The sequence below is a fragment of the Bombina bombina genome, unplaced genomic scaffold, assembly GCF_027579735.1.
Source record: "Bombina bombina isolate aBomBom1 unplaced genomic scaffold, aBomBom1.pri scaffold_707, whole genome shotgun sequence".
NCBI classification, from domain to species: domain Eukaryota; kingdom Metazoa; phylum Chordata; class Amphibia; order Anura; family Bombinatoridae; genus Bombina; species Bombina bombina.
The window spans coordinates 151045-178525 of record NW_026512216.1 but is presented as its reverse complement, the minus strand read 5'-3'; the positions used below and the strand labels follow the sequence as shown (position 1 = coordinate 178525).

Genomic DNA, 27481 nt, shown 5'->3' with positions numbered 1-27481 from the left:
TTTTAGCTTGGGTATTGGTTCCAAACAGTAATTGAGGACCCTGTGGACTCACCATATCTTAGGAAAGAAAACAAAATGTATGCTTACCTGATAAATTTCTTTCTTTCCGAATATGGTGAGTCCACGGCCCCACCCTGTATTTTTAAGACAGCATTTTTTTTACTAAACCTCAGGCACCTCTACACCTTGTGTTTCTCCTTTTCTACATTTTCCTTCGGTCAAATGACTGGGGATTGTGGGAAGGGGAGGGATACTTAACAGCTCTTGCTGTGGTGCTCTTTGCCTCCTCCTGCTGGCCAGGAGTGATATTCCCAACAGTAATTGAGGACGCCGTGGACTTACCATATCCGGAAAGAAAGACATTTATCAGTTAAGTATACATTTTTTTATTTTATTTTTAATTTTTATTTGAGGTTTAACAAGGTATACATAGAGTTTACAATGAAGTGACATCATAGTAAAGTTGGAATAAAGACAACATAATATACAATAATGTAGGTTGGTTACATGCATGCCATAGGAAGGTACTAATAAAAGGCACAATATGTACATAGAATACCAAATCTGCTATAAACATTTAAAATGATAGATGAGGCCACTTTTAGACCCCCTTTCCAGGTGAAGGAGTTATTGGAGGTAAGTACCAACTGAGGAGACCACTTTTGGATCTCCACTGAATAACCTTGTTTTCCATTTTTACTGTAGTTTAAGTATATTGAAAACAACATCATAAAAACTATTGGCATATAACAACTATGTATATGTATATATATATATATATATATATATATATATATATATATATATATATATATATATATATATATATATATATATATATATATATATATACAGTATATATATATATATATATACATACATACATACATAAACAGTAATATAAATATGATAAGCCAATCTAAGCCTCAACAGTATTTTTAAGATCCCACTCATACTGCTATGAGTCACTCTTGGACCCGTATGGTCTAGGATGGTATCTAGAGGGTACAAAATGAGTTAGGTGGTCTCTTTTGGACCTATGTTAGCTTATGAACAAATATTTTATCGTATAAATCTGCACAATATATATGAAGCTTGTGGGAAATGTGAATGGGAATCTATAGTAATTATTAAAAGAAAAATAAATACGGTTCTGTGGGTTCCAAACTTTTGGATGATCAGGTCATTGGGAGCGTGCATAGACTGTATGGTTGAGTAGCATACAAAATTCTCTTGATACATATGATGTGTGGTTCAATAAGTAGGAGTATGTGAGGAAGCTTGCCATTATAATGTCTTAGCCTGCTGCAAATGAGTGTTCTGCTATGTTCTTATGGTAAAAAGGGGTGCACTCCTACTCCAAGTAAATACTTATTTACAATAGATAAAGTTAGCTAACAACTGTGTTAAGAAGCCTCCCTATGGTAAATACAAAGAGACTGTACCCCCTCGGCTGCTGACAATACAGCTAAATAGAACAGATAGGGGAGCCCCAGTAACATCATACCAATACAGAGTACATTTCCATAAGCCATGTCCAGTAGGGTTATCCGCACTTGGTTAATTGTAGGCACACTTGGAAATAAACTATAGGAATAAGAATGATGCCTTTGAAGTGGAAAACACAAAGTACTCTAAACATTATAAAAGTGCAATCCATATTGTACGTCCATAGTAGTCTAATATATTATTACATGCTTGCACTGCGGAACATTTATTATAATAGTATCAGAACTTAATATCCACAGGTTTTGGTGGTTAAAGGGACAGTATAGACTCATTTTCATATAACTGCATGTAATAGACTCTACTATAAAGAATAAGATGCACAGATACTGATATAAAAATCCAGTATAAAACTGTTTAAAAACTTACTTAGAATCTCTCAGTTTAGCTCTGTTGAAAAGGTAGTTGGAAAGCCCACTGCAAGTGAGAAATAAGGCACTCCCCTCCTCCCCCTTCTTTTGCATATGAAAAGACCCTTTACATAAACAGGAGCAAGCTGGAGAAGGTAGCTGACGGTATTCACATAAAACTTTGGGGCTTGGTTAGGAGTCTGAAAATCAAAGCAATGTTATTTAAAAAATAAGCAAAACTATACATTCATTTAAAAAAACTTTATGGGCTATATAAATAGATCATCTACAAAACATTTATGCAAAGAAAAAATGAGTGTATAATGTCCCTTTAAGGTCGCTACTTAAGGATCTATATAATAGGAGTGTCAGTTCCACATTGACTGCTATCTATGGCCATTGTAATTAATGTGAACAGATATGAAATGGGGCATATAGTACCCTTTAACATTTAAACGTCAACGGATGGATAATATACAGGGTTCACTTAAAGGATTACTTTCTGTTATAATTTTTAAGCTAAACAACTAACATATTAAAGTTAATAAACATTAATTAAAACCTACTGACCTATATTTTCTCCAAAATGAAGTTTCATGACGTTCTAAAAGTTATATCTTTTATTCGCCGATGATGTCACGTTATCCTGCCCACTATTTTCAGCACTGCATGTTCAAAATACTTAAACCAATAACTTTGTGTTTAAAGCGCCATTTTGAAACCTAGGTATTGTAAGCGGATTGGTACAGAGCAAAGGATACCCATGGAGTGGGCTTGGAAAACAATTAAATTTGCAGACAAGATTTCTGATATACGGTAGAGATATGTTAATGAAATGCTATTGATAAAAAGCGTTTTTGGGGTGGGTAGTTAGTAACAGGCATAGAAAATATTTACTTACAGTGGCCCTTTAATTAAAAACAATTAGTGAGAGTATCAAGCGTTCATGGATATGCTATATAGAAACAATACCCTGCTGCTGTCCATTGTCTATGTCTTTTTCTTCCTGTACAGCAAGCCGTGTGGGGACAACAAGGAAGGGTTTGCAAAACTCAGTCCCGATGCGTGCTCACCCACATGAGCCGCCAGGGTCAAAAAGCAGGCACAAAATGACCTCAGTCTTGTCTAAAGCCCTGCCGTACGGTTCCGTTTCCTCCATAATGGGATTATGGAGCAAGAGTGTGGGGAGCGACCTCTTCGCATCCGGCTGTACAGGGCCAGCTTCCTTGCAAACACCTATGCAGCTGCTTGTAAGTAACATTGCACCTGTCAGGTTTTGGGGCCTCCACGGGGTACATATAAGATGTGGCGTCTTCAGGGAGTAGTTGCTTCCCCTGAGCACCGGTGCAGACATTGCTGAGCCGCTGGTCACTCCAGTAACCTTCTGGATCTGTTTGTACTGATCAGGGGAGCCATCCCCTTCCCCAGTTGCAGGCAGTGGAGCAACAACAGTATCATGTGAAACTGTATCTTCCTCTGTGGTACTCTTTTTTTTTTTTGTCCCGAATTGCCACATTGTGCATAACTGATCCTTCTTTGGAGTGAGAACGCTCCTTTTACTGTATTAGGCTGTGTGCCTCCTCGTTCCGTATTAGCACGACTTGGCTTGCTCGCAATTTCCATTACTTTCTGAAAGGCTCTGTGTATGCTTAGCTCAAGCTCTCTAAAATGCTCCTGTAAGAGATGGATAATCTCCGATTCCCATTCAGCTAGTAGTATCATAGTTTTGAGAGTTTGTGTTTTCTCAGTGACTGTGCACTGTTTACCCGGCCTACAGGGAGTGCAGAATTATTAGGCAAGTTGTATTTTTGAGTATTAATTTTATTATTGAACAACAACCATGTTCTCAATGAACCCAAAAAACTCATTAATATTAAAGCTGAATAGTTTTGGAAGTAGTTTTTAGTTTGTTTTTAGTTATAGCTATTTTAGGGGGATATCTGTGTGTGCAGGTGACTATTACTGTGCATAATTATTAGGCAACTTAACAAAAAACAAATATATACCCATTTCAATTATTTATTTTTACCAGTGAAACCAATATAACATCTCAACATTCACAAATATACATTTCTGACATTCAAAAACAAAACAAAAACAAATAAGTGACCAATATAGCCACCTTTCTTTGCAAGGACACTCAAAAGCCTGCCATCCATGGATTCTGTCAGTGTTTTAATCTGTTCACCATCAACATTGCGTGCAGCAGCAACCACAGCCTCCCAGACACTGTTCAGAGAGGTGTACTGTTTTCCCTCCTTGTAAATCTCACATTTGATGATGGACCACAGGTTCTCAATGGGGTTCAGATCAGGTGAACAAGGAGGCCATGTCATTAGATTTTCTTCTTTTATACCCTTTCTTGCCAGCCACGCTGTGGAGTACTTGGACACGTGTGATGGAGCATTGTCCTGCATGAAAATCATGTTTTTCTTGAAGGATGCAGACTTCTTCCTGTACCACTGCTTGAAGAAGGTGTCTTCCAGAAACTGGCAGTAGGACTGGGAGTTGAGCTTGACTCCATCCTCAAGCCGAAAAGGCCCCACAAGCTCATCTTTGATGATACCAGCCCAAACCAGTACTCCACCTCCACCTTACTGGCGTCTGAGTCGGACTGGAGCTCTCTGCCCTTTACCAATCCAGCCACGGGCCCATCCATCTGGCCCATCAAGACTCACTCTCATTTCATCAGTCCATAAAACCTTAGAAAAATCAGTCTTGAGATATTTCTTGGCCCATTCCATGTCATTAGATTTTCTTCTTTTATACCCTTTCTTGCCAGCCACGCTGTGGAGTACTTGGACGCGTGTGATGGAGCATTGTCCTGCATGAAAATCATGTTTTTCTTGAAGGATGCAGACTTCTTCCTGTACCACTGCTTGAAGAAGGTGTCTTCCAGAAACTGGCAGTAGGACTGGGAGTTGAGCTTGACTCCATCCTCAAGCCGAAAAGGCCCCACAAGCTCATCTTTGATGATACCAGCCCAAACCAGTACTCCACCTCCACCTTACTGGCGTCTGAGTCGGACTGGAGCTCTCTGCCCTTTACCAATCCAGCCACGGGCCCATCCATCTGGCCCATCAAGACTCACTCTCATTTCATCAGTCCATAAAACCTTAGAAAAATCAGTCTTGAGATATTTCTTGGCCCATTCTTGACGTTTCAGCTGGTGTGTCTTGTTCAGTGGTGGTCGTCTTTCAGCCTTTCTTACCTTGGCCATGTCTCTGAGTATTGCACACCTTGTGCTTTTGGGCACTCCAGTGATGTTGCAGCTCTGAAATATGGCCAAACTGGTGGCAAGTGGCATCTTGGCAGCTGCACGCTTGACTTTTCTCAGTTCATGGGCAGTTATTTTGCGCCTTGGTTTTTCCACACGCTTCTTGCGACCTTGTTGACTATTTTTAATGAAACGCTTGATTGTTCGATGATCACGCTTCAGAAGCTTTGCAATTTTAAGAGTGCTGCATCCCTCTGCAAGATATCTCACTATTTTTGACTTTTCTGAGCCTGTCAAGTCCTTCTTTTGACCCATTTTGCCAAAGGAAAGGAAGTTGCCTAATAATTATGCACACCTGATATAGGGTGTTGATGTCATTAGACCACACCCCTTCTCATTACAGAGATGCACATCACCTAATATGCTTAATTGGTAGTAGGCTTTCGAGCCTATACAGCTTGGAGTAAGACAACATGCATAAAGAGGATGATGTGGTCAAAATACTCATTTGCCTAATAATTCTGCACTCCCTGTATAGGCCTATAGTTTTACCGGGGGGGGGGGGGTTGAGAACCTCTCAGTGAAGAGCCTGCCCCTGCCTTAGGCCTCAACGCTCCAGATTGGTTTGCAGAGGTGGATTTCTCTATGTATATCTTTCCAATCGTCTTGGTCTATAGATGAAAAATATCAAGGTGGAATAGCTGGGTGGTCAGTCAATTCACTGATAATTGGCAGATTATCTGTGATCCACAAGGAGCTACAAATATTGCAATAAATTTTGTTTTTCTTTCATGATTCCGATAGAGCATGCAATTTTAGGCAACTCTCTAATTTACATTTTTTCTTTGTTCTCTTGGTATCTTTATGTGAAAAAGCAGGAATGTAAGCCCATTTTTGTTTCAGCACCCTGGGTAGTGCTTGCTGATTGGTGGCTACATTTAACCACCAATCAGCAAGCATTACCCAGGTGCTGAACCAAAAATAGGCCGGCTCCTTTTCAAATTAAGATACCAAAAAAACAAAAAAAATTGACAATAGGAGTAAATTAGAAAGTTGCTTAAAATGACATTCTCTATCTGAATCATAAAAGAAAAAAAAAATGGGTTTCATATCCCTTTAAATAAATCTAGCTTATCATTCTAAATAAAGATCAGGCCATCTACAAAGCGTTTGTACCATGTGTGTTTTATTTATGTTCAAGCCATTATGATCAATTGGTTGAGTCTCTTTTAAGGGAACATTGACAAGTTTTTTACTCCTTGGATAAACCAGTGTTACAGGACATACCTTGCCAGAGTTTTTCCTTTCTCAGGTTCCCCTGGGTCTTATTGTGACCTTTTCCCAGTTTAAGAAAGACAGACCTTTAAAAAACAAGTGTTGCTGATCTCCATTTGAAGATGTCTGTTTGTTAGTTTATTAGGTTTGAGTGTACAATAGGATGCTTATTTTCTTCATATTATTATGCATCTAGACCATTGAAAGTTCATAAGGTTTGTTTTGGAACCGTTTTCTGCTGGTTGCACTTCCTTTTGATATGGCCACAGATTGAACCACTTAAAGGGACTTGGAACCCAAAAAAAATATTTCATGATCCAGATAGAGAATGCAATTTTAAACAACTTTCCAATTTACTTTTATTATCTAATTTGCTTAGTTCTCTTTGTATCCTTTGCTGAAAAGGATACCTCAGTAGGCTCAGGAGCAAAGAGCTAGCTTCTGATTGGTGGCTGCACATATATGCCTCTTGTCATTGGTTTACTGATGTGTTCAGCTAGCTCCCAGAAGTGCATGCTACTTCTTGAAATAAGGATACCAGGAGAATGAGGCAAAATTAATAAAAGTAAATTGCAAAGTTGTTTAAAAATGTATGTTCTACTGGAAACATAAAATGTTTAGGTTTCATGTCCCTTTAAATCTAAGGCGATCTCAGTGACTTGTTATGTGGACTGCATCCTAATATCTATCCATGCTGATATGGTTATTTTAGTCCTACGATTTGCAGGACAATCTGTCCAACAGATTTTTTTTTAATTTGTTTTGAGAACCATTGGTTGTATTTTATTTGTGACTATTGCAGAAGAAATTGTAGATCTGTTCGTTGGATTGGATATGCATGACTTACCTTCCTTAAGTCTGCTCTGCTACTGCATGAAAAGTGCATCTTATACAGTATAGCCTCATATTATGCACTGAAATGGCACATAAAATAACTCATTGCCTGACCCTTTATAAGGACCCATGTGTCCTACCATGCTCAGGTTTCCTTAATAACCATATACAATAGTTAAAAAGTCATTTTTTATGGTAACATCTATTACTGGTCCAAAAAATATGGTGCATAATCTCAGGAATGAATGAACTCTTAAATTATGAGTCTCATATCTCTGTATGCATTGTGAGGTAGGAGCAAGATAAGAAGAGACCTCTTTCAAATTGGTTTTCCTGTGTTGTATAAATATGTAATAAAATATTTGATAGACAGGAATTGCAATAGCTGTGATAGAAGACAAAACACTGCCAGATAACTAGCACGGCTATTGGTTTAAAGGTGGAAATGTCACCTCATTGAGAAAAGAGCACTGTGCCAGTTTATTTTTAGTGATGATAAATCCTGGCATTTTTTTTTTTAAACACTTGGATTTACCATCACTTGTTGTATTGCTTTTTTTTCAGGTCTCCTGGGGATTGAGAATATAAAAGTAGTTGACATTTTGTGATAAACACACAAATCCTTTAAAATATTTTGTATTGTGTGACATTTGTTAAGCAAATCTTGCCTGGTATATAAATATATATACTGTGTATGTATGTATGTGTGTGTATATATATATATATATATATATATATATATATATCAGTGACGTGCAGTGACGTCAGAGGATGGTGAGGCAGTGGCTAGGATACGCCTTCATTCTTTAGATATCCTTTGTTGAAGAAATAGCAATGCACATGGGTGAGCCAATCACATGAGGTATCTATGTGCAGCCACCAATCAGCAGCTACTGAGCATATTTAGATATGATTTTCAACAAAGGACATCAAAAGAATAAAGAAAATTAGATATTAGATGTAAATTGGAAAGTTATTTAAATTTGCATATGGGTTTCATATGGGTTTCATGTCCCTTTAAATGGTGTCTTGGAAAACTGGTCAACTTAGTAAACATCTGATTTTAGTCTAAAAGGATTGTAACAGAAACTCTTGCCAGATAACACAATGCTTGCTCTGATTATGAGATCTAGAAATCCATGCCCATTAAAATATGTTTAAAACATACATTTTACTTTAATGCTGCAAATTATGCTTATAGATTCTTTCATTACATAAGGAATGAGAGTCAGAGGGGGAGGAAGAGAGACAGAGAGAGAAAGAGACCATGGGGGAGAACAACACATAAGGAGAGAGATGGATAGATAGAGAGAGAGACACACACACACACACACACACACACACAAGGGGGGGGACCACTGCATTTTAAAGTAATAAAACAGCAGAGCTACAGAGAGTTCAGAAAATTAGTCTATAATTTAGTGTGAAGTACAGAGGCAAGCTGCTAAGTTAGTGGGTGTAAAGTTTGAGTAAACAAAATACAAAAACGACCCTGCTATAAAAGAGTAAACAAACACTAAACCACATTCATTAAATTATCATTTTAACTAACAGAATCCCTATCAGTAAAATCTTACTTTAATAAGATGTGGGTGAAACACTGCTCTCTGTGCCTCTCTCCTGCTCTGTAAGGATTCAGGAAGTGACAGTGGCACATTCCACTGCACTTAGAGGGGAAGAACAGAACTCTTTTTTTCACTTTAGCAAAGCTAGCATGTTCACAGGACAGCAACAAAATATATGAAAGTTGTTTTTTTGCATTTTTGTTTTGTTTTATATGATTTAACATCCAGCCCCAACCCTATGTTCCACTTACTAATGCCTCTCACTGGATTGGTTCAGCCCAAATAGGGCTGCCTCAAATAAGCAGTTAATGAGCCATGCAATGATCTTAACCACTTGCATCCAGTAGATGGCGCAGCATGTTGTGTAATGGTGGGCAGACCTGATTGTGCCTCTTCATTGCACAACATATAGCTGTGAGAAAAAAAAATGCTGGGGGAAAAAATATTACAATTTTTTTTTAAAGCCAATAAAAAAAATATATTTTTGCCCATATGAGAGGTGAAGCACTGCCTCACCTGCCTCTAGTGACTGCACATCACTGATATATATATATATATATATATATATATATATATATATATATATATATACATACAGTATATATATATATATATATATATATATATTAAAGGGACAGTAAATGTAAAAAATAATGTTATATAATTCTGCACATAGTGCAGAATTATATAACATTATATTAGCCTTATCGTTATAAAACCTTATTTGCCCTTTGAATTTTTTAAAAATATGACAGGTTTTCAGACCCGCTCTCTGCTCTCTGCTGAGCGGGTCTGTTTTTTTTACACAGCGCATCGGGCCAGCTGTATAGTCACAGCCCGGCCCGACCGCGCCATAACACTAAGTGCAGCTCGCTCCTGCTCTGTCTGTTTACTGACACTTTAAGTTTTAGAGTAGACAATAATATAGCACCAATATGTTCATGATAGTTTTAAATGATTTTATTACCATAGTGAACATAAGCTGTATGTATTAAAATAACAGAAAAAGAAAGAGTTTGAGCAAGGATAAAAATAAAAAAGGAGTTATGTTAAAACATAATTCATGCATTTTGCTTTGTCAATCTATATTATACTCATATACAAGCTGTTAGGCAACCTGGAGAGGAATCACGAGAAGCCTTCCAAGAATGGAATAATAGTATTTAAGGGGGCAGGAAACACCTTTTTTTCATGATTTGGATAGAACATACATTTTTAAACAACTTTCATATTTTCTTTATTATCGTGTTATACTTTGCTGAAGCAATAGCATTTCACTACTGGCAGCTAGCTGAACACACATAGCCAATCACAAGAGACAAATGTGTGCAAGCACCAATCAGCAGCTAGCTTCCAATAGTGTACAATATGTGCAAATTAATTTTCAACAAGGGATACCAAGTGAACAAAGCACATTTGAAAATAGAAGTGATATTAAAAGTGTCTTAAAATTATTTGTTCTATTTGAATCATGCAGATTTAATTTTGACTTTCTTATCCCTTTAATCAAGGATCATCTGGCCGTTAATAATTAAAATAAACAAGTATTTTAATAAAATGTGGTGATCAGTATCCAGATTAAAAAAAAAAAAAAATATATATATATATATATATATATATTTCTGTCATACAGGTGGTAAGAGTCCACAATCCATTACTCCTGGGAATTACTCTTCCTTATCACTAGGAGGAGGCAAAGCTTTCCAAACCCTAAGAGCTCTATAAAACCCCTCCTATCTCACATGTACCTGTCTTTACTTTGCCTCCACTAGAGGTGGTTGAAGAAAAAGGTGTTTTCAGTCTATAGTTAGACCCGGTTTCCCCTCAGAGTACAGTGCTTGTCAGAGGGACGTATATGGGGTATGGTTTGTGGCTCCTTTTTCGCCTTATGGGAAATCTTTCACAGACCCTCCATAATTGGTTGCAGGGACTTTTGCCTCCTTCTATGCATCTACAATATAATCCTATTCCATATCCTCTACTGATATGTTTCAGTACTGGTTTGGCTTTCTACCGGTTGTTTACTGGTAGATGAGTGTCTATTAGTAAGTATTATTATATTTTTCATTTAGACACTCTATAGCTTTAATTTAGTCATATATATATATATATATATATATATATATGGCCCTGGGACAGAATCTATACATTTTTTCCCTTTGTTTTTTTTCTGCACATCAGGGTTTTTGGCGCAATTAGTTTCAATTCTGCGCATCAGCCTTTGGGTTTTTGTGTGTCTGGATAGCGCACTTCAGTTTTCTGCATACTGGGATTACACACGCCACTGCGCTCTGTAGTGATAATTTTTTTCGCGTTTCAATTAGAATATGAACGTCTAGTTAGCGCACGTAGGTCCTCAGTTTTGCACACCGAGTTTGGTGCTCTAAATTCCCTTAAAACTCATTTTTTGTGTGCAGGTTATTCAGTGCTGCTGTGTGTTATCTAGGATTTGCATGTGAAGCTTATATGTCTCTTGCTTTGTTTTGTAAAATGTGGTGATCAGTATCCAGATTTAAAAATATATATATATATTTTCTTTGTCTCATGTGGGTAATATGTTGGAGGATATGGGGCCATTTAGCAGCAGTAGGATATTTTCATATCTTAAAGGGACACTAGTTCTTTTTACACATAAATGATCCCAATGGATAGGTTCCTAACTGGCTTAAATGGATTAATAGACAGTAAATAGTGACATGTTCTACAAGCATAAAAAATCATCACACCACTCAAAAAACAAAAAGGGGCTTTTAAAAATGTTTAATGTTCATTTCAAAGGGATATGAAACCCAACATTTTTCTTTCATGATTCAGATAGCGAATACAATTTTAAACAACATTCAATCTAATTTGCTTCATTCTTTAGATATCCTTTGTTGAAGAAATAGCAATGCAGATAGGTGAGCCAATCATACAAGGCATCTTTGTGTATCCACCAATCAGCAGCTACTGAGTCTATTTAGATATGATTTTCAACTAAGGATATCAAGCGAACAAAGCAAATTTGATGATAAACGTAAAATGAAAAGTTGTTTATAATTAATTGCATGCCCTATCTGAATCATAAAAGTTTTATTTTTACTAGACTGTCCTTTTAAAGGACCACTTAACACAGTAGAACTGCATAATCAATAAATGCATAATAAAAAGACAATTCAAAAGCTCTTAGTTTGAATTTCAAATGAGTAGTATAATTGTTTTATGATAAATGTCAGTTAGTTACAGTTTCCTTCCTAATGCCTCATGTGACAGCCATCAGCCAATCACAAAATGCATATATGTATATCCTGTGAATCTTTCACATGCTCAGTAGGAGCTAGTGCCTCAGAAAGTGTGCATATAAAAGACCGTGCACATTTAGATAATGGAAGTGAATTAGAAAGTTGTTTAAAATTGGGTGCTCTACTTGAATCATTAAAGTTTTATTTATACTTGACTGTCCCTTTAAATTATCTCTCAAAAAGAAAAAATTGAGCAAGTGTAGAGGGAATTGTAATTGTTACGCTGTATATCAAACACAGCCAACCCAACTGTAATTATGTCGGGGCATCTTTACAGATTTAAAACCTATCTAAGCCCCCTTATTGCGTTATTGGTTAAATGGTTCTAAAACTACTAATTTTCACCTCATACTATTACCATCTTATTTTAAAGTATATGTTCTAGGAGAAACGTGCACTAAACCAGAATAAGTAACTGTTCTTCACATAATAAAAATATTGAGTTTCATATCCATTTAAAGCAAACAGATCAACACTGCATAACTACAGCTTGATATATGTTCTTGTTTTAAAAGGATATATGATGTTTACATTTGCCATACAAATCTTGATCTGTACAGGTTTAACGCTGTATTCATGAGCAAAATCAGAGTTTGAGATATTAGCAATTACTTCTGTGGAGCTAATAGTTGATTAAATAAGCATTTTGTCAATATAAAAGTGCAGTCAAATATAAAATAATCAATATTCCATATTAAAAGCCGTATTTACAATCTTCTAATTTTCAAATGTTTAGGGGTGGACTGAGACCAACCAGCGCCCTTAGACAAAAATTTGGGAAGAGCCCCCTATGCCATGCTGACACCCCAGGTCCCTTTGAATTAGGGCCAGATGACATCAGGTCCCCAATATAAAGAGATCCCCTATACAGGCACAGGGTCCCCACTCTAGGACCAGGCACAAGGCCCCACTTCAGGGCCAATGCACTCACTCCACTCCCCATTAACTGCTTAGCTAATGCTAGCACAGCTTTTGGCCCTGCAGTAGCTCGCCTGAGCTCACAACAAGTGGCAAAGATATCAGGACTACAAGATATTCTTTAAATTGGGGGGGAGGCAGAAGGCTGTAGGCACTCATTGTGTGTGCGATACCATTTCCAGTACTAAACGTTGCCTACCTGCTGCCAACTATTCACGCACAGTCACATCCACAATGCCACTTGTGGGTTCCCCTGTGTGTTGAGCCCTCAGTCCAGGTCCTATTTGTCTAACTGCTCAGTCCACCCCTGAAAATTCCTGAATAAATTTGACTGGAATTTAGTATTTTATCAAGCAATGTAATACCTCTTCTCCTTTTGTTATATCTACAGCACAACTTTTCCACAGAGAGGAAGGTTTTGGAGTGGGTTGAAGGAATGTATGGTAGAAACATTCCTACTACAGACAATATACCCTCTGCACCCCCCTACTGGATGATTCAAGATGGTGGTGGAGCTTCCCCAACCTTGCACAGTAGCCCCCTGCAGTCAAAGCATTTGTTACAGATGCGTAAATGTAGAAGCCTGAGTGTCACAGACGTCCATCCCTGTCGTCCACGTAGCAGCTGGGGTATACCAGATAGCATGGAGAAGGAAGACATCTTTGAGGAAGATGGCTACTCTGAGGATGATGAGTATTCTTCATCAGAAGAGAGTGAGTTAGATGTTCGGCAAAGAGAGACCAGAGCAAGATCCTGTAGGGCAAGCCCCCAGATCCAACGAAATGTCCGACCTCGCACCTCTCCTTTCATGCCAAGCCCTCCTTCCAGATGTCGATGCCCCCAACTTAACTCCCCACCACCCACATGCAATGTTAAAAAGAGAAAAACACTAAACCCTCTAAACAGCTCTAGAAATGAGTTGGATGCTGCTAACAGGAGGATTGCAGCCATTGTGCACCCACATAAAGGGGGTTTTGATGTAAGGGGGCACCCACAAACTCAACAACCAAGGAACATGCGATATGGGCAGCCCCTCAGCCCAACACCATCTCCTCCTGCATCAAGTTGCTGCTGTTGCTCCAATAGACCATATAGTGCAGGTTCTATTCCACCAATACGCTGCCACAAACCTACAACCTCGGTAAGGGCCACAGTCTGATAGACATTTTAGTATGGCGATATATAGCATAAATGTGTTTTGTTTTTAAACAGTCACGTGCTCAAAATATGATAAACTTCTGTTTTATGAAACTTGCAAAAACACTTTTTATGTGAAATAGAACAATAACAACAGCTCATCATTAAAAATGCTGATTTTTAAACACTATAGGAAGTACATTATTGTGATATATATCTTTTCAAGTCAAATAAAAACCTATGGAATAGTAAAAGAGGAATTTTTAATTACGCATATATGTTTGAAAAAGAATGCTTATTTTCACTAAATCAGCTTGTTAAAGAAGCATTACATTTAAAATCAACCTCCCATAAATGTTTAGATTATGCATAGTGTAAACAAAAACAAGCTGAAGCGCTAATCATTTTACAGTATATCCCTGAATGTACTTATGCCAGCAGAACAAATGGCACATAATCCCTTCTCTTTTTTGTGTCATACTGTGTCTTGCTACATTGGAAGGTAATACCCAGCTCTTTTTCTTTAGTCTCTGAGTCCATACTCTTGTCTGCCGCCTACAAGACTAAGACGCCCAGACTCTTCTGGAGATGTTCTTCTGGCTCTCAGTCAAGAGGAGCGTGAAGTTATTGAGGCTGTGACATCACTGGGATACCCACTGCGCAGAGCTATGATTGCACTTCAGAAAATGGGAGGACAGAGTCTGGAACAGGTTAATGATACATATAGTTGCCTTCTTCACATTTACAGATATATAGCAATGTGATGAAGTTAGAGGAGTGCACTCAAAGGATGAGAAAGTCACCAGTGGTTAGTCTCAAGGGTCTGTTCTTTGACATGGTTTGTGAAACATTTACTGGGGATATTGGTAGTGGACTTCAAGGGCAAGTATGTTTTTTGGGGGATTTGTAATAAAATTGACATCCCAGGAAGATGAAAAATGAATAATGATATTAGAAAAAATAAAGTATTGGAAAAAAAACACCACAAAGAACAAAATAATGCATTTATGATGCAAAAAAATAAAATACAAGGTTAAACAGTATTTTGGAAATATTTCAGTATATTTTAGACTGCTCAGAATGGTACTTTTTATAAAAATGTAACTTCCTTCATGACCTTTATAGTATAGCTTAGGGAAGAGAAGGGAAAGATAAGGTATGATAGAAAACTTCATTTTAATTGATTTAAGAAAACTGAAGTGCTATGCCACATCAAGGGGTTATGGTCTCAAGATAAAGAATGCAGTAGTAGGTTCAGGAGTAATTTGTAGAAGTACCTCTTTTTATAAAGTGTGGTTGATTAATGGGATGGACTTCCAATAGCTGTGATTGAGCCAGTTGTTCGTTCCTGTGAGTGCACTTCTCTCTCTATGTATTTAGTCTCCCTATGGTAAAAAGGGGCAACCAGACATGGACTCCTTGCTCAGTGTGCTTAGAGGAATACTGCTACACCTCACTGACAGGGCCCAATGAAGGCCGAAATGATCGTCTGGGGTTGCTGTGTTCCTTGTTCAGAGAGGAATTGCCTGGTATTTCAGCGCTGGAATGACCGTAATAGGCGGGATCAGACTGATATACTACAGGAAAGTTCAACTCTGTGAAAAGCATTACTGGGCTAAAAAGCTGCACCCAGGTGGTAATAGAACAGGCTAACAATCGGGTAGATTACGAGTCTAGCGTTATGAGGGGTGTGGTGCTAACTTGTAGTTTATTCTCACCGCTCACTTCTCTGCAGCGCTGGTATTACGGGTTTTTACAAACCTGGCGTTAACAGGCAAGAAGTGAGCGTAGAGCAAAATTGAGCTCCACACTGCACTCCAATACCAGCGCTGCTTAAGGGAGCGGTGAGCTGGTTGTACGTGCTCGTGCACGATTTCCCCATAGACATCAATGGGGAGAGCCGGCTGAGAAAAAGTCTAACACCTGCAAAAAAGCAGCGTAAAACTCAGTAATGCAGCAAATTGATTCATATGGGGAAACACATTTTATGTTTACACCTATCACCCTAACATGAACCCCGAGTCTAAACACCCCTAATCTGCCGCCCCCGACATTGCCGACACCTACATTATGTTTATTAACCCCTAATCTGCCACTCCGGACATCGCCGCCCCCTACATTATACTTATTAACCCCTAATCTGCTGCCCCCAACATCGCTGACACCTACATTATATTTATTAACCCCTAATCTGCTGTCCCCAACGTTGCTGCCACTATTCTAAATTTATTAACCCCTAAACCTAAGTCTAACCCTAACCCTAACACCCCCTAACTTAAATATAATTAAAATAAATATATATAAAATTTCTATCATTACCTCAATTATTCCTATTTAAAACTAAATATATACCTATAAAATAAACCTTAAACTAGCTACAATATAACTAATAGTTACATTGTATCTAGCTTAGGGTTTATTTTTATTTTACAGGCAAGTTTGTATTTATTTTAACTAGGTAGAATAGTTACTAAATAGTTATTAACTATTTACTAACTACCTAGCTAAAATAAACACAAATTTACCTGTAAAATAAAACCTAACCTAAGTTACTAACCTAAATTACAGAAAATAAAAAACAAATTACAAGATATTTAAACTAATTACACCTAATCTAAGAGCCCTATCAAAATAAAAAAAGCCTAGCCTAAACTAAACTACCAATAGCCCTTAAAAGGGCCTTTTGTGGGGCAATGCCCCAAAGAAATCATCTCTTTTACCTGAAAAAGAAATACAAACAACCACCCAACAGTAAAACCCACCACCCAAACAACGAACTCCTCAAATAAAATCCTAACTAAGAAAACCTAAGCTCCCCATTGCCCTGAAAAGGGCATTTGGATGGGCATTGCCCTTAAAAGGGCATTTAGCTCTATTGCTGGCCAAAGCCCTAACCTAAAAATAAAACCCACCCAATACACCCTTAAAAAATCCTAACACTAACCCCCGAAGATTCACTTCCCGGGAGAAGTCTTCATTCAAGCGGCAAGATGTCCTCAATGAAGCCGGCAGAAGTGGTCCTTCAGACGGGCAGAAGTCTTCACCCAGACGGCATCTTCTATCTTCATCCTTCCAATGTGGAGTGGCTCTATCTTCAAGACATACGGCGTGGAGCATCCTCTTCTTCCGACGGCTACTTGCTGAATGAAGATACCTTTAAGTGACGTCATCAAAGATGGCATCCCTTAGATTCCGATTGGCTGATAGAATTCTATCAGCCAATCGGAATTAAGGTTGAAAAAATCCTGTTGGCTGATGCAATCAGCCAATAGGATTCAGCTTGCATTCTATTGGCTGTTCCAATCAGCCAATAGCATGCAAGCTCAATCCTATTGGCTGATTGGATCAGCCAATAGGATTTTTTCAACCTTAATTCCGATTGGCTGATAGAATTCTATCAGCCAATCGGAATCTAAGGGACGTCATCTTGGATGACGTCACTTAAAGAGATATTCATTCAGCAAGAAGCTGTCGGAAGAAGAGGATGATCCACGCCAGATGTCTTGAAGATGGAGCCTCTCCTGCGTCGGAAGGATGAAGATAGAAGATGCTGTCTGGGTGAACACTTCTGCCCGTCTGGAGGACCACTTCTGCCCGTCTGCAGGACCACTTCTGCCGGCTTCATTGAGGACATCTTGCCGCTTGGATGAAGACTTCTCCCGGTAAGTGAATCTTCGGGGGTTAGTGTTAGGATTTTTTAAGGGTGTATTGGGTGGGTTTTATTTTTAGGTTAGGGCTTTGGGAAGCAATAGAGCTAAATGCCCTTTTAAGGGCAATGCCCATCCAAATGCCCTTTTCAGGGCAATGGGGAGCTTAGGTTTTTTTAGTTAGGGTTTTATTTGGGGGGTTGGTTGTGTGGATGGTTGGTTTCACTGTTGGGGGGTTGTTTGTATTTCTTTTTCAGGTAAAAGAGATGATTTCTTTGGGGCAATGCCCCACAAAAGGCCCTTTTAAGGGCTATTGGTAGTTTAGTTTAGGCTAGGGTTTATTTTTATTTTACAGGCAAGTTTAGGTTTTTTTAGTTAGGGTTTTATTTGGGGGGTTGGTTGTGTGGATGGTTGGTTTCACTGTTGGGGGGTTGTTTGTATTTCTTTTTCAGGTAAAAGAGATGATTTCTTTGGGGCAATGCCCCACAAAAGGCCCTTTTAAGGGCTATTGGTAGTTTAGTTTAGGCTAGGGTTTATTTTTATTTTACAGGCAAGTTTGTATTTATTTTAACTAGGTAGAATAGTTACTAAATAGTCATTAACTATTTACTAACTACCTAGCTAAAATAAACACAAATTTACCTGTAAAATAAAACCTAACCTAAGTTACACTAACACCTAACACTACACTACAATTAAATAACTTACAGAAATTAAATACAATTAAATAAATTAAATACAATTAAATAAATTAAATACAATTAGCTAAATTACAAAAAAACCCCACTAAATTACAGAAAATAAAAAGCAAATTACAAGATATTTAAACTAATTACACCTAATCTAAGAGCCCTATCAAAATAGAAAAAGCCCCCCCAAAATAAAAAAACCCTAGCCTAAACTAAACTACCAATAGCCCTTAAAAGGGCCTTTTGTGGGGCAATGCCACAAAGATATCATCTCTTTTACCTGAAAAAGAAATACAAACAACCCCCCAACAGTAAAACCCACCACCCAAACAACCAACTCCACAAATAAAACTCTAACTAAAAAAACCTAAGCTCTCCATTGCCCTGAAAAGGGCATTTGGATGGGCATTGCCCTTAAAAGGGCATTTAGCTCTATTGCTGCCCAAAGCCATAACCTAAAAATAAAACCCACCCAATACACCCTTAAAAAATCCTAACTCTAACCCCCGAAGATTCACTTCCCGGGAGAAGTCTTCATTCAAGCGGCAAGATGTCCTCAATGAAGCCGGCAGAAGTCTTCACCCAGACAGCATCTTCTATCTTTATCCTTCCAACGCGGAGTGGCTCTATCTTCAAGACACACGGCGTGGAGCATCCTCTTCTTCCGACGGCTACTTGCTGAATAAAGGTACCTTTAAGCAATGTCATCGAAGATGGCATCCCTTAGATTCCGATTGGCTGATAGAATTCTATCAGCCAATCGGAATTAAGGTTGAAAAAATCCTGTTGGCTGATGCAATCAGCCAATAGGATTCAGCTTGCATTCTATTGGCTGTTCCAATCAGCCAATAGAATGCAAGCTCAATCCTATTGGCTGATTGGATCAGCCAATAGGATTTTTTCAACCTTAAAGAGATATTCATTCAGCAAGAAGCTGTCGGAAGAAGAGGATGCTCCGCGCCAGATGTCTTGAAGATGGAGCCTCTCCCGCGGCGGAAGGAGGAAGATAGAAGATGCCGTCTGGGTGAAGACTTCTTCCCGTCTGGAGGACCACGTCTGCCCGTCTGGAGGACCCCTTCTGCCGGCTTCATTGAGGACATCTTGCCGCTTGGATGAAGACTTCTCCCGGTAAGTGAATCTTCGGGGGTTAGTGTTAGGATTTTTTAAGGGTGTATTGGGTGGGTTTTATTTTTAGGTTAGGGCTTTGGGCAGCAATAGAGCTAAATGCCCTTTTAAGGGCAATGCCCATCCAAATGCCCTTTTCAGGGCAATGGGGAGCTTAGGTTTTTTTAGTTAGGGTTTTATTTGGGGGTTGGTTGTGTGGATGGTGGGGTTTACTTTTGGGGGGTTGTTTATTTCTTTTTCAGGTAAAAGAGACAATTTCTTTGGGGCAATGCCCCACAAAAGGCCATTTTAAGGGCTATTGGTAGTTTAGTTTAGGCTAGGTTTTTTTTTTTTTGGGGGGGGGGGGCTTTTTTATTTTGATAGGGCTCTAAGATTAGGTGTAATTAGTTTAAATATCTTGTAATTTGTTTTTTATTTTCTGTAATGTAGTGTGCTTTTTCCGTAATTTAGCTAGTTGTATTTAATTTATTCAATTGTATTTAATTTATGTAAGTTATTTAATTGTAGTGTAGTGTTTTCGTGTTAGTGTAACTTAGGTTAGGTTTTATTTTACAGGTCAATTTGTATTTATTTTTGCTAGGTAGTTATTAAATAGTTAATAACTATTTAGTAACTATTCTACCTAGTTAAAATAAATACAAACTTGCCTGTAAAATAAAAATAAACCCTAAGCTAGCTACAATGTAATTATTAGTTATATTGTAGCTAGCTTAGGGTTTATTTTATAGGTAATTATTTAGTTTTAAATAGCAATAATTTAGGTAATGATAGGAATTTTATTTAGATTAATTTTAATTATATTTAAGTTAGGGGGTGTTAGGGTTAGGGTTAAACTTAGGTTTAAAGGTTTAATAAATTTAGAATAGTGGCGCCGACGTTGGGGACGGCAGATTAGGGGTTAATAAGTATAATGTAGGTGGTGGCGATGTTAGGGACAGCAGATTAGGGGTTAATAATATTTAACTAGTGTTTGCGAGGTGTGAGTGTGGCGGTTTAGGGTTTAATATGTTTATTCTAGTGGCTGCGATGTCCGGAGCGGCAGATTAGAGGTTAATAATTTTATTTTAGTGTTTGCGATGCAAGAGGGCATCGGTTTAGGGGTTAATAGGTAGTTTATGGGTGTTAGTGTACTTTTTAGCACTTTAGTTATGAGTTTTATGCTACAGCTTTGTAGCGTAAAACTCAAAACTACTGAGTTTAAAATGCGTTAGGAATCTTGGCGGTAGAGGGTGTACCGCTCACTTTTTGGCCTCCCAGGAAAACTCGTAATCCCGGCGCTATGGAAGTCCCATACAAAAAAGCCTTTACGAAATTTAGGTAAGTTAGTTTGCGGTAAGGCCAAAAAAGTGTGCGGTACACCTATACCTGCAAGCGGGCGTAAAAAACAGCGTTAGGACCTGTTAAGGCTGCTTTTTCACCTTACCGCAAAACTCGTAAACTAGGCAAATGGTATTGAGCCAGTTGTTCGTTCCTGTGTGTGCACTTCTCTCTGTATGTATTTAGTGTCCCTATGGGAAAAAGGGGCAACCAGACGTGGACTCCTTGCTCAGTGTGCTTAGAGGAATACTGCTACACCTCACTGAAGAGGCCCAATGAAGGCCGAAACAATCGTCTGGGGTTGCTGTGTTAGTGTTCAGAGAGGAATTGCCTGGTATTTTGGCACTGGACTGACCATAATAGGCAGGATCAGACTGATATACTACAGGAAAGTTAAAGCTGCACCCAGGTGGTAAATCGCCATAGAACAGGCTAACAATGGTATTGAGCCAGTTGTTCGTTCCTGTGAGTGCACTTCTCTATGTATGTATTTAGTCTCCCTATGAGAAAAAGGGGCAACCAGACGTGGACTCCTTGCTTAGTGTGCTTAGAGGAATACTGCTACACCTCACTGACGAGGCCCAATAAAGGCCAAAACGATCATCTGGGGTTGCTGTGTTCCTTGTTTAGAGAGGAATTGCCTGGTATTTCGGCGCTGGACTGACCGTAATAGGCGGGATCAGACTGATATTTTACAGGAAAGTTCTACTCTGTGAAAAGCATTACTCGGCTAAAAAGCTGCACCCAGGTTGTAAATCGCCATAGAACAGGCTAACAATGGTATTGAGCCAGTTGCTCGTTCCTGTGAGTGCACTTCTCTCTCTGTGTATGTGTGTATATATATATATATATATATATATATATATATATATATATATATATATATATATATATATATATATATATATATATGTGTGTGTGTGTATATATATATATATATATATATATATACACACACACACACACACAACACAACACACACAGAGGAAGTGTAGGGTTATTACATAAACCTGTGCACCCTTGACTTGTTCCCAGTTTGTTTGATTGAGAGCTTGCATTGTTTGGGACCTTGATGTGGTACCTGAACTTGTCCCATTTGGCCAGATGCGGTAACTAACTCTTCCAGTTTTGCTTTTAATATTAGCTTACTTATTTTAAGTGAGGGCTGGACTTCCTCTGTGTGTTGTGTTAATTTGTTTTGTAATTTTCCCCATGGGCCTTGCACCAAGACTTGTCTGGGGTTAACTGCCTTGGGACTCTGGCGACGGTACAGCTACCTGCGAGTGCTATTGAGCACCCAAGGCTGTGTATGTTGCAGGGTCACAGGATGTGTACTCAGTCCAGTCTGAGAGTGCAGTCCCCTTCCGTGTTTTGTATATATATATATATATAGTGTGATACAATGAAAAGCTTATTTTGAGCTTTATGCTATGTTACTTGTGTTTTGAATTCAATTCTCTCTGTGGCGCCAATTCCTTCTCCCTGGCTGCCCCCTCCATGTCTGGTCATGTGAACAGCTCTAACAGGCTGCAAGATGTGAAACTTACTTATTAACTCTTTGGCTGCAAGAGGTTTTCCATAGCCTTGTTTTCCAATGTGCATTTCACAACAAAGGGGTTAAAGCAATTAATACTTATCAGTCAATAAAAAAATGACCTCAGGAGTTCAGCTGTCAGCACACCAAGAACACCAGCTGCCTCTAAATATAACTCTCCCCCTCTCTGCCTTTGATGCCCCCCTAAGAGGGGGATTCTACCACAATGATGGTGTGAGGGAAGCATTGCTGATCGCAATCATCCCAAATTTGGGGACACAAATGCTTTTCCTACTATACCCATCTGCTCAGTTTGTTTAATGCTGTTACAAGTAGCTCGGCTTTTGAGAATTGTTTTTTCTTCATGAAATCTAAATATAGAGAGGCTAATGTTTTACAGAGTTCCTAGAGCAGGCAGAGTACATTTTAAAAGTACAGAGTCTGCCAAACTGTAATTGTTTAAAATGTTAATTTGACAGTTATGGTCTGTGTATGTTATAGAACTAATACCGAATTAGGAGAAAGAGGGATGATAGAGCACAGCAAATGTTTAGTTTCTCTGTGTTTATGATTTGCAAAGAGCTCAAACAATCATTCATTATTGTGTATTTAATCTTTATCATAGCATTTAATAAATACTCACCCATTCAGGTTACATTAACCAAATTATTTGCTTTTTCTTGCCACAAATCCCTCACGTTTGCTCTCATTGGTTCCCTGTGTTCTTTTCAGCATATACATTCTTCAAATACACCTGTCCAGCGTGTGTAAGTTATTACATAACTCAGGGTTAGGGTTCCGTCCGCTACCTCTAATGGTTCTTGCTCTCATTGGTTCCCTGTGTTCTTTTCAGCATATACATTCTTCAAATACACCTGTCCAGCGTGTGTAAGTTATTACATAACTCAGGGTTAGGGTTCCGTCCGCTACCTCTAATGGTTCTTGCTCTCATTGGTTCCCTGTGTTCTTTTCAGCATATACATTCTTCAAATACACCTGTCCAGCGTGTGTAAGTTATTACATAACTCAGGGTTAGGGTCCAGTCCACTACCTCTAATGGTTCTTGCTAGGTTGCTTATGTTGCTCAGTAACTATAGCCCTGATGAAAATGTTACCACTTTATAAATAAATTATTGTAATATACTAGTTTCTTCATATAAATTCATTAACACATCAAGGAACCCCCCAGTGGGATTAATATCTCAGATTGCTATGCCACCCTATCTACGGAAGCTTAAAGAGTTATAAATCTTTTTAAACTGACATGAGTAAAAAGTATTAGAAACATCAATATATGAATTTACAAATCCTCTTTCTTTGATGTAAAAACAATGCTTTTAAATATATATATATTTCTTATATTTATTTCTTCAAGAAACCACACCAACGACTGCCCAGAAAGGAAGGCTGACATTTCCACCAGTTCATAATACGGCTTCCTCCAATTGCGCTGCAATAGGCATAATCTAATTATAATATTAATGATGTGTCCTCTCTCTCTAGAAATCGAATGCGCATTCATCTTTATGGTATATTACATGCATGCTTTATCTAAGAAGGCCAATATGCCATCTTTGTATATCGCAAGCCAGGCATGCTTAGAATAATCTACCACCTCATAATCTTTGTATTGGAAAATAATATGTTCTCTAGTCTAGGGGTGGTTAAAATACCTAGATCCAGAGCTGCCACTATAAATTTTCGGGCCACTTACTAAACCATTGATTGAGAACACCCCTCCACAAACACAGAAATACACACAGAAACTCACACAGACACACTCTCACACACATAGACACACTCACACTTTCTCACAGAGACACACCCACATAGACTCACTCACACACACAGACACACTCACACTTTCTCACAGAGACACACCCACATAGACTCACTCTCACACAGACACACCCACATAGATACACTTTCTCACACAGACACAATCTCACACAGACACACTCTCACACAGACACTCTCACACATAGATACACAGACACACTCTGTTACAGACACACACACATAGGCACTCTCACACAGACACAATCTCTCACACAGACACACACACACATAGGCACTCTCACACAGACACAATCTCTCACACAGACACACACACATAGACACTCTCACACAGACACAATCTCTCACACACACACACACATAGACACAATCTCTCACACAGACACCCACACATAGACACACCCACACACAGCCAGAGCCACACAGACAATATCTCACACAGACACACACAAAGACACACTCTCACAGACCCACACACTCACACAGATACACACACATAGACTCACACAGACACAATCTCACACACTCTCACCCAGACATACAGTGCACATCTATAAAAACTAGTTTGTTGTGGCAGTACATAAAGACGATGCTAATTTCTACAGCGATTTCTTCTTATTAAGTGCGCTATTGCCACTACAGAATTGTATTATATACAAGTATTTACCTGTTAATCTGTTGGTTTTAGAAACTAGTCAATACGTATAACCTCTCATATTAATGAACTGAGTAGTTAACCTACAGATAGGTAGTCTTGTGAATTGCTGCATCCCATTTGTGCCGTTATTTATTTATACAGTGCATTTTTGAGAACCACACAATGTAAATCAGCCTAACATAGAGATATATCTAAACCAATTTTTTTGGAGGATTCTATACTTCACCTATTTAAGAGTAATTATTTATATACTCAGAATCATATAGGCCAATATATAGAATTATATGTGATATTCCAATTGCGTTATATCTAGATACATTGTTGGTACTCCACTAACTGATTATTATCGCTTATATTCATTGACTCCTGGTTACACTACATAAACTATTAGAGGTTTATATTCAATTTTGTGAACGAGACATCACAGGCTTCCATGTAGATAACCTGTGGCTTAGATATCTGTCCTCACTAAATAAGGGACTTATGAATGACAATTGTCACAGAACCTAACACTAGTATTAATAGTGGCATATTATCTGTGCAATAGGTACAGCCGTCTGTTGGTAATCCTCAGCACACCTGTATACACTACACCGCAAATATAATCTCATTTATTGAGACTGTCAGCACCCTGAGCCTAATGGTCATTTATTATTGATCTCTGTGACATAGTAGTAACTGAGTTTTTAATTGTGTGTTTTCACCCATTTTAATTTATGTACCAATAAAGATTATTTTTATTTCTTAACAATTCATCTCAATACTTCTCCACACTTGAAGGGATGAGTGCTGTTGTATGTATCCTGTCCAGCTTTTTGTTTTAATTGTAAATAAATCCCTGTTTAATGCGCGCTCTCACTGGGGGAAAAACAAAGTACTTGCTTATAGGGCACAGGGAAGCCACTGGGTCGCCCTCCCCCCTTGCTGTAGCGCGCTCTCCTGTAATTAATGGCACTCTTTTCTCTCTCTGAAAAATAAAAATAAAAAAAATTAAAAATACATCCCATACTCCAAGCAAAGAAAAGAAAATGGGGGCTGAAACAGAAACCGTGTTAGCACATCCAGGGGTGCGGGTCTCTGACCACAGTCACACCATTCACCCCCTGATGGTGGCCCGGCCTAAATCAGAATAGATGATGTTGCACTATATGCTCCTACAACTCTTATTGCTGCATCCACTGCGTCTGGAGGAAGGGTATAATAGCATGGTCACGCCGGTGGGATCCGTGCTATTATACCCAAGAAAACCCTTAACAACCAATGACGTACAGAGTATGTTATGGTCGTTAAGGCGTTAAAATTACACTTTTGGCCTTAGGATGCTAGTGGGTTGCAGCTCAGTTCTTCATAATAATTTCTAACACAATGGCAGCCAAGAGGTAAACCATATCCTTAAATGTAGCACAAACACTTGGCCGTCTAATAGGGACACAAGGCATTGCTCTGACAAATGGGGTTACCAACATGCTCACAGGTTTTATTGTTCATCAAAATGCCAGCCTGCTTTACAGTACCACTTGCATGGGCTTCATTACAGCATTGTTCTTGATAATGATTATTGCATTAACCCTTTGTCTGCCAAATAGTATCACAAAACCTTCTCACTAGGGCCCCAATGATCGAAAGTGCTGCAAGGCGGTTATATATTCAAAAGGGATCCGATGTGATGTCAAGAATGCAAGTGAAATATTCAAAAGTGCAGACTTTACTCTTTAAAGGCAGCATTACTGAGGGGCGTGTTACTAGACATCGCAATGGGTGGGGATGCTGGTGAAATATTCAAAGCAGCATTGCCCGCCTACATTGGCGATGTAAATTAAAGGATCCATTTTCAATATATAGCACACAACTTAATAACTATACCTATGTACCCCTAAACGCCATAACCCACTACCACAAGCTAACCCTGCACTAATTAACCCCTAAACCCCCAATAGCCCACCACAATAAACCTCTTAACCTATTAACCCAGGATTCTTCAAACATTTTTCCCCATGACCCAGTGCAATGATACCACAAATTTCTGAGGAAAGTCCCGACAGTGGTTTAAAGAACCCTGTATTAACCCCTCTACCGCCAATAGCCCACCACAATAAACTTTCTAATCTATTAACCCCTATACCACCAATAGCCCACCGCAATGAACATCATAATCTAGTAACCCCTACACTGCCACATCCCACCAATGCAATAAGCCCCCTAACCTAACCTTTTTTTTTTGGGGGGGGGGTACATGGATTGTAGGTTGTTTTTTTTTTTTTTTTTAAAGGATAAAGAAGCTGATTCACTTTAGGGCGATGCCCTACAAAAAGCCCTTCTAAGGGCTATTGCTATATGTTAGTTTAGTGTTAGTAAAGTTTTTTTTTATTTTGAGGTGTTTTTTTTTTAAGGGGGGCTTTAGTTTTAGAATAGGCATAACTGTGCGTTTGTTATTTTTAGTAGTGTTTTTATTTTCTGTAATGTTACATTTATTTTTATTTTTAGTACATTTAGTGTTTGTTATTTTTTGTAACTTAAAGGGACACTGAACCCAATTTTTTTCTTTTGTGATTCAGATAGAGCATGCAATTTTAAGCAACTTTCTAATTTACTCCTATTATAAATTTTTCTTCGTTCACTTGCTATCTTTAT

The 27481-nt window shown here is 38.4% G+C and overlaps 1 protein-coding gene across 1 annotated transcript in view; it reads left to right on the top strand.

Moving 5' to 3' along the window:
- Positions 1 to 3024: 3024 nt before the first annotated feature.
- LOC128644177 (ubiquitin-associated protein 1-like) overlaps positions 3025 to 27481 on the top strand; it is a 103825-nt gene continuing 79368 nt past the window's right edge. Inside the window, exons 1-4 of the mRNA XM_053696879.1 lie at positions 3025 to 3106; positions 3264 to 3337; positions 13338 to 14087; positions 14611 to 14793. Coding sequence (XP_053552854.1) covers positions 3025 to 3106; positions 3264 to 3337; positions 13338 to 14087; positions 14611 to 14793 — 1089 coding nt within the window. The remainder of the gene's footprint in view (positions 3107 to 3263; positions 3338 to 13337; positions 14088 to 14610; positions 14794 to 27481) is intronic.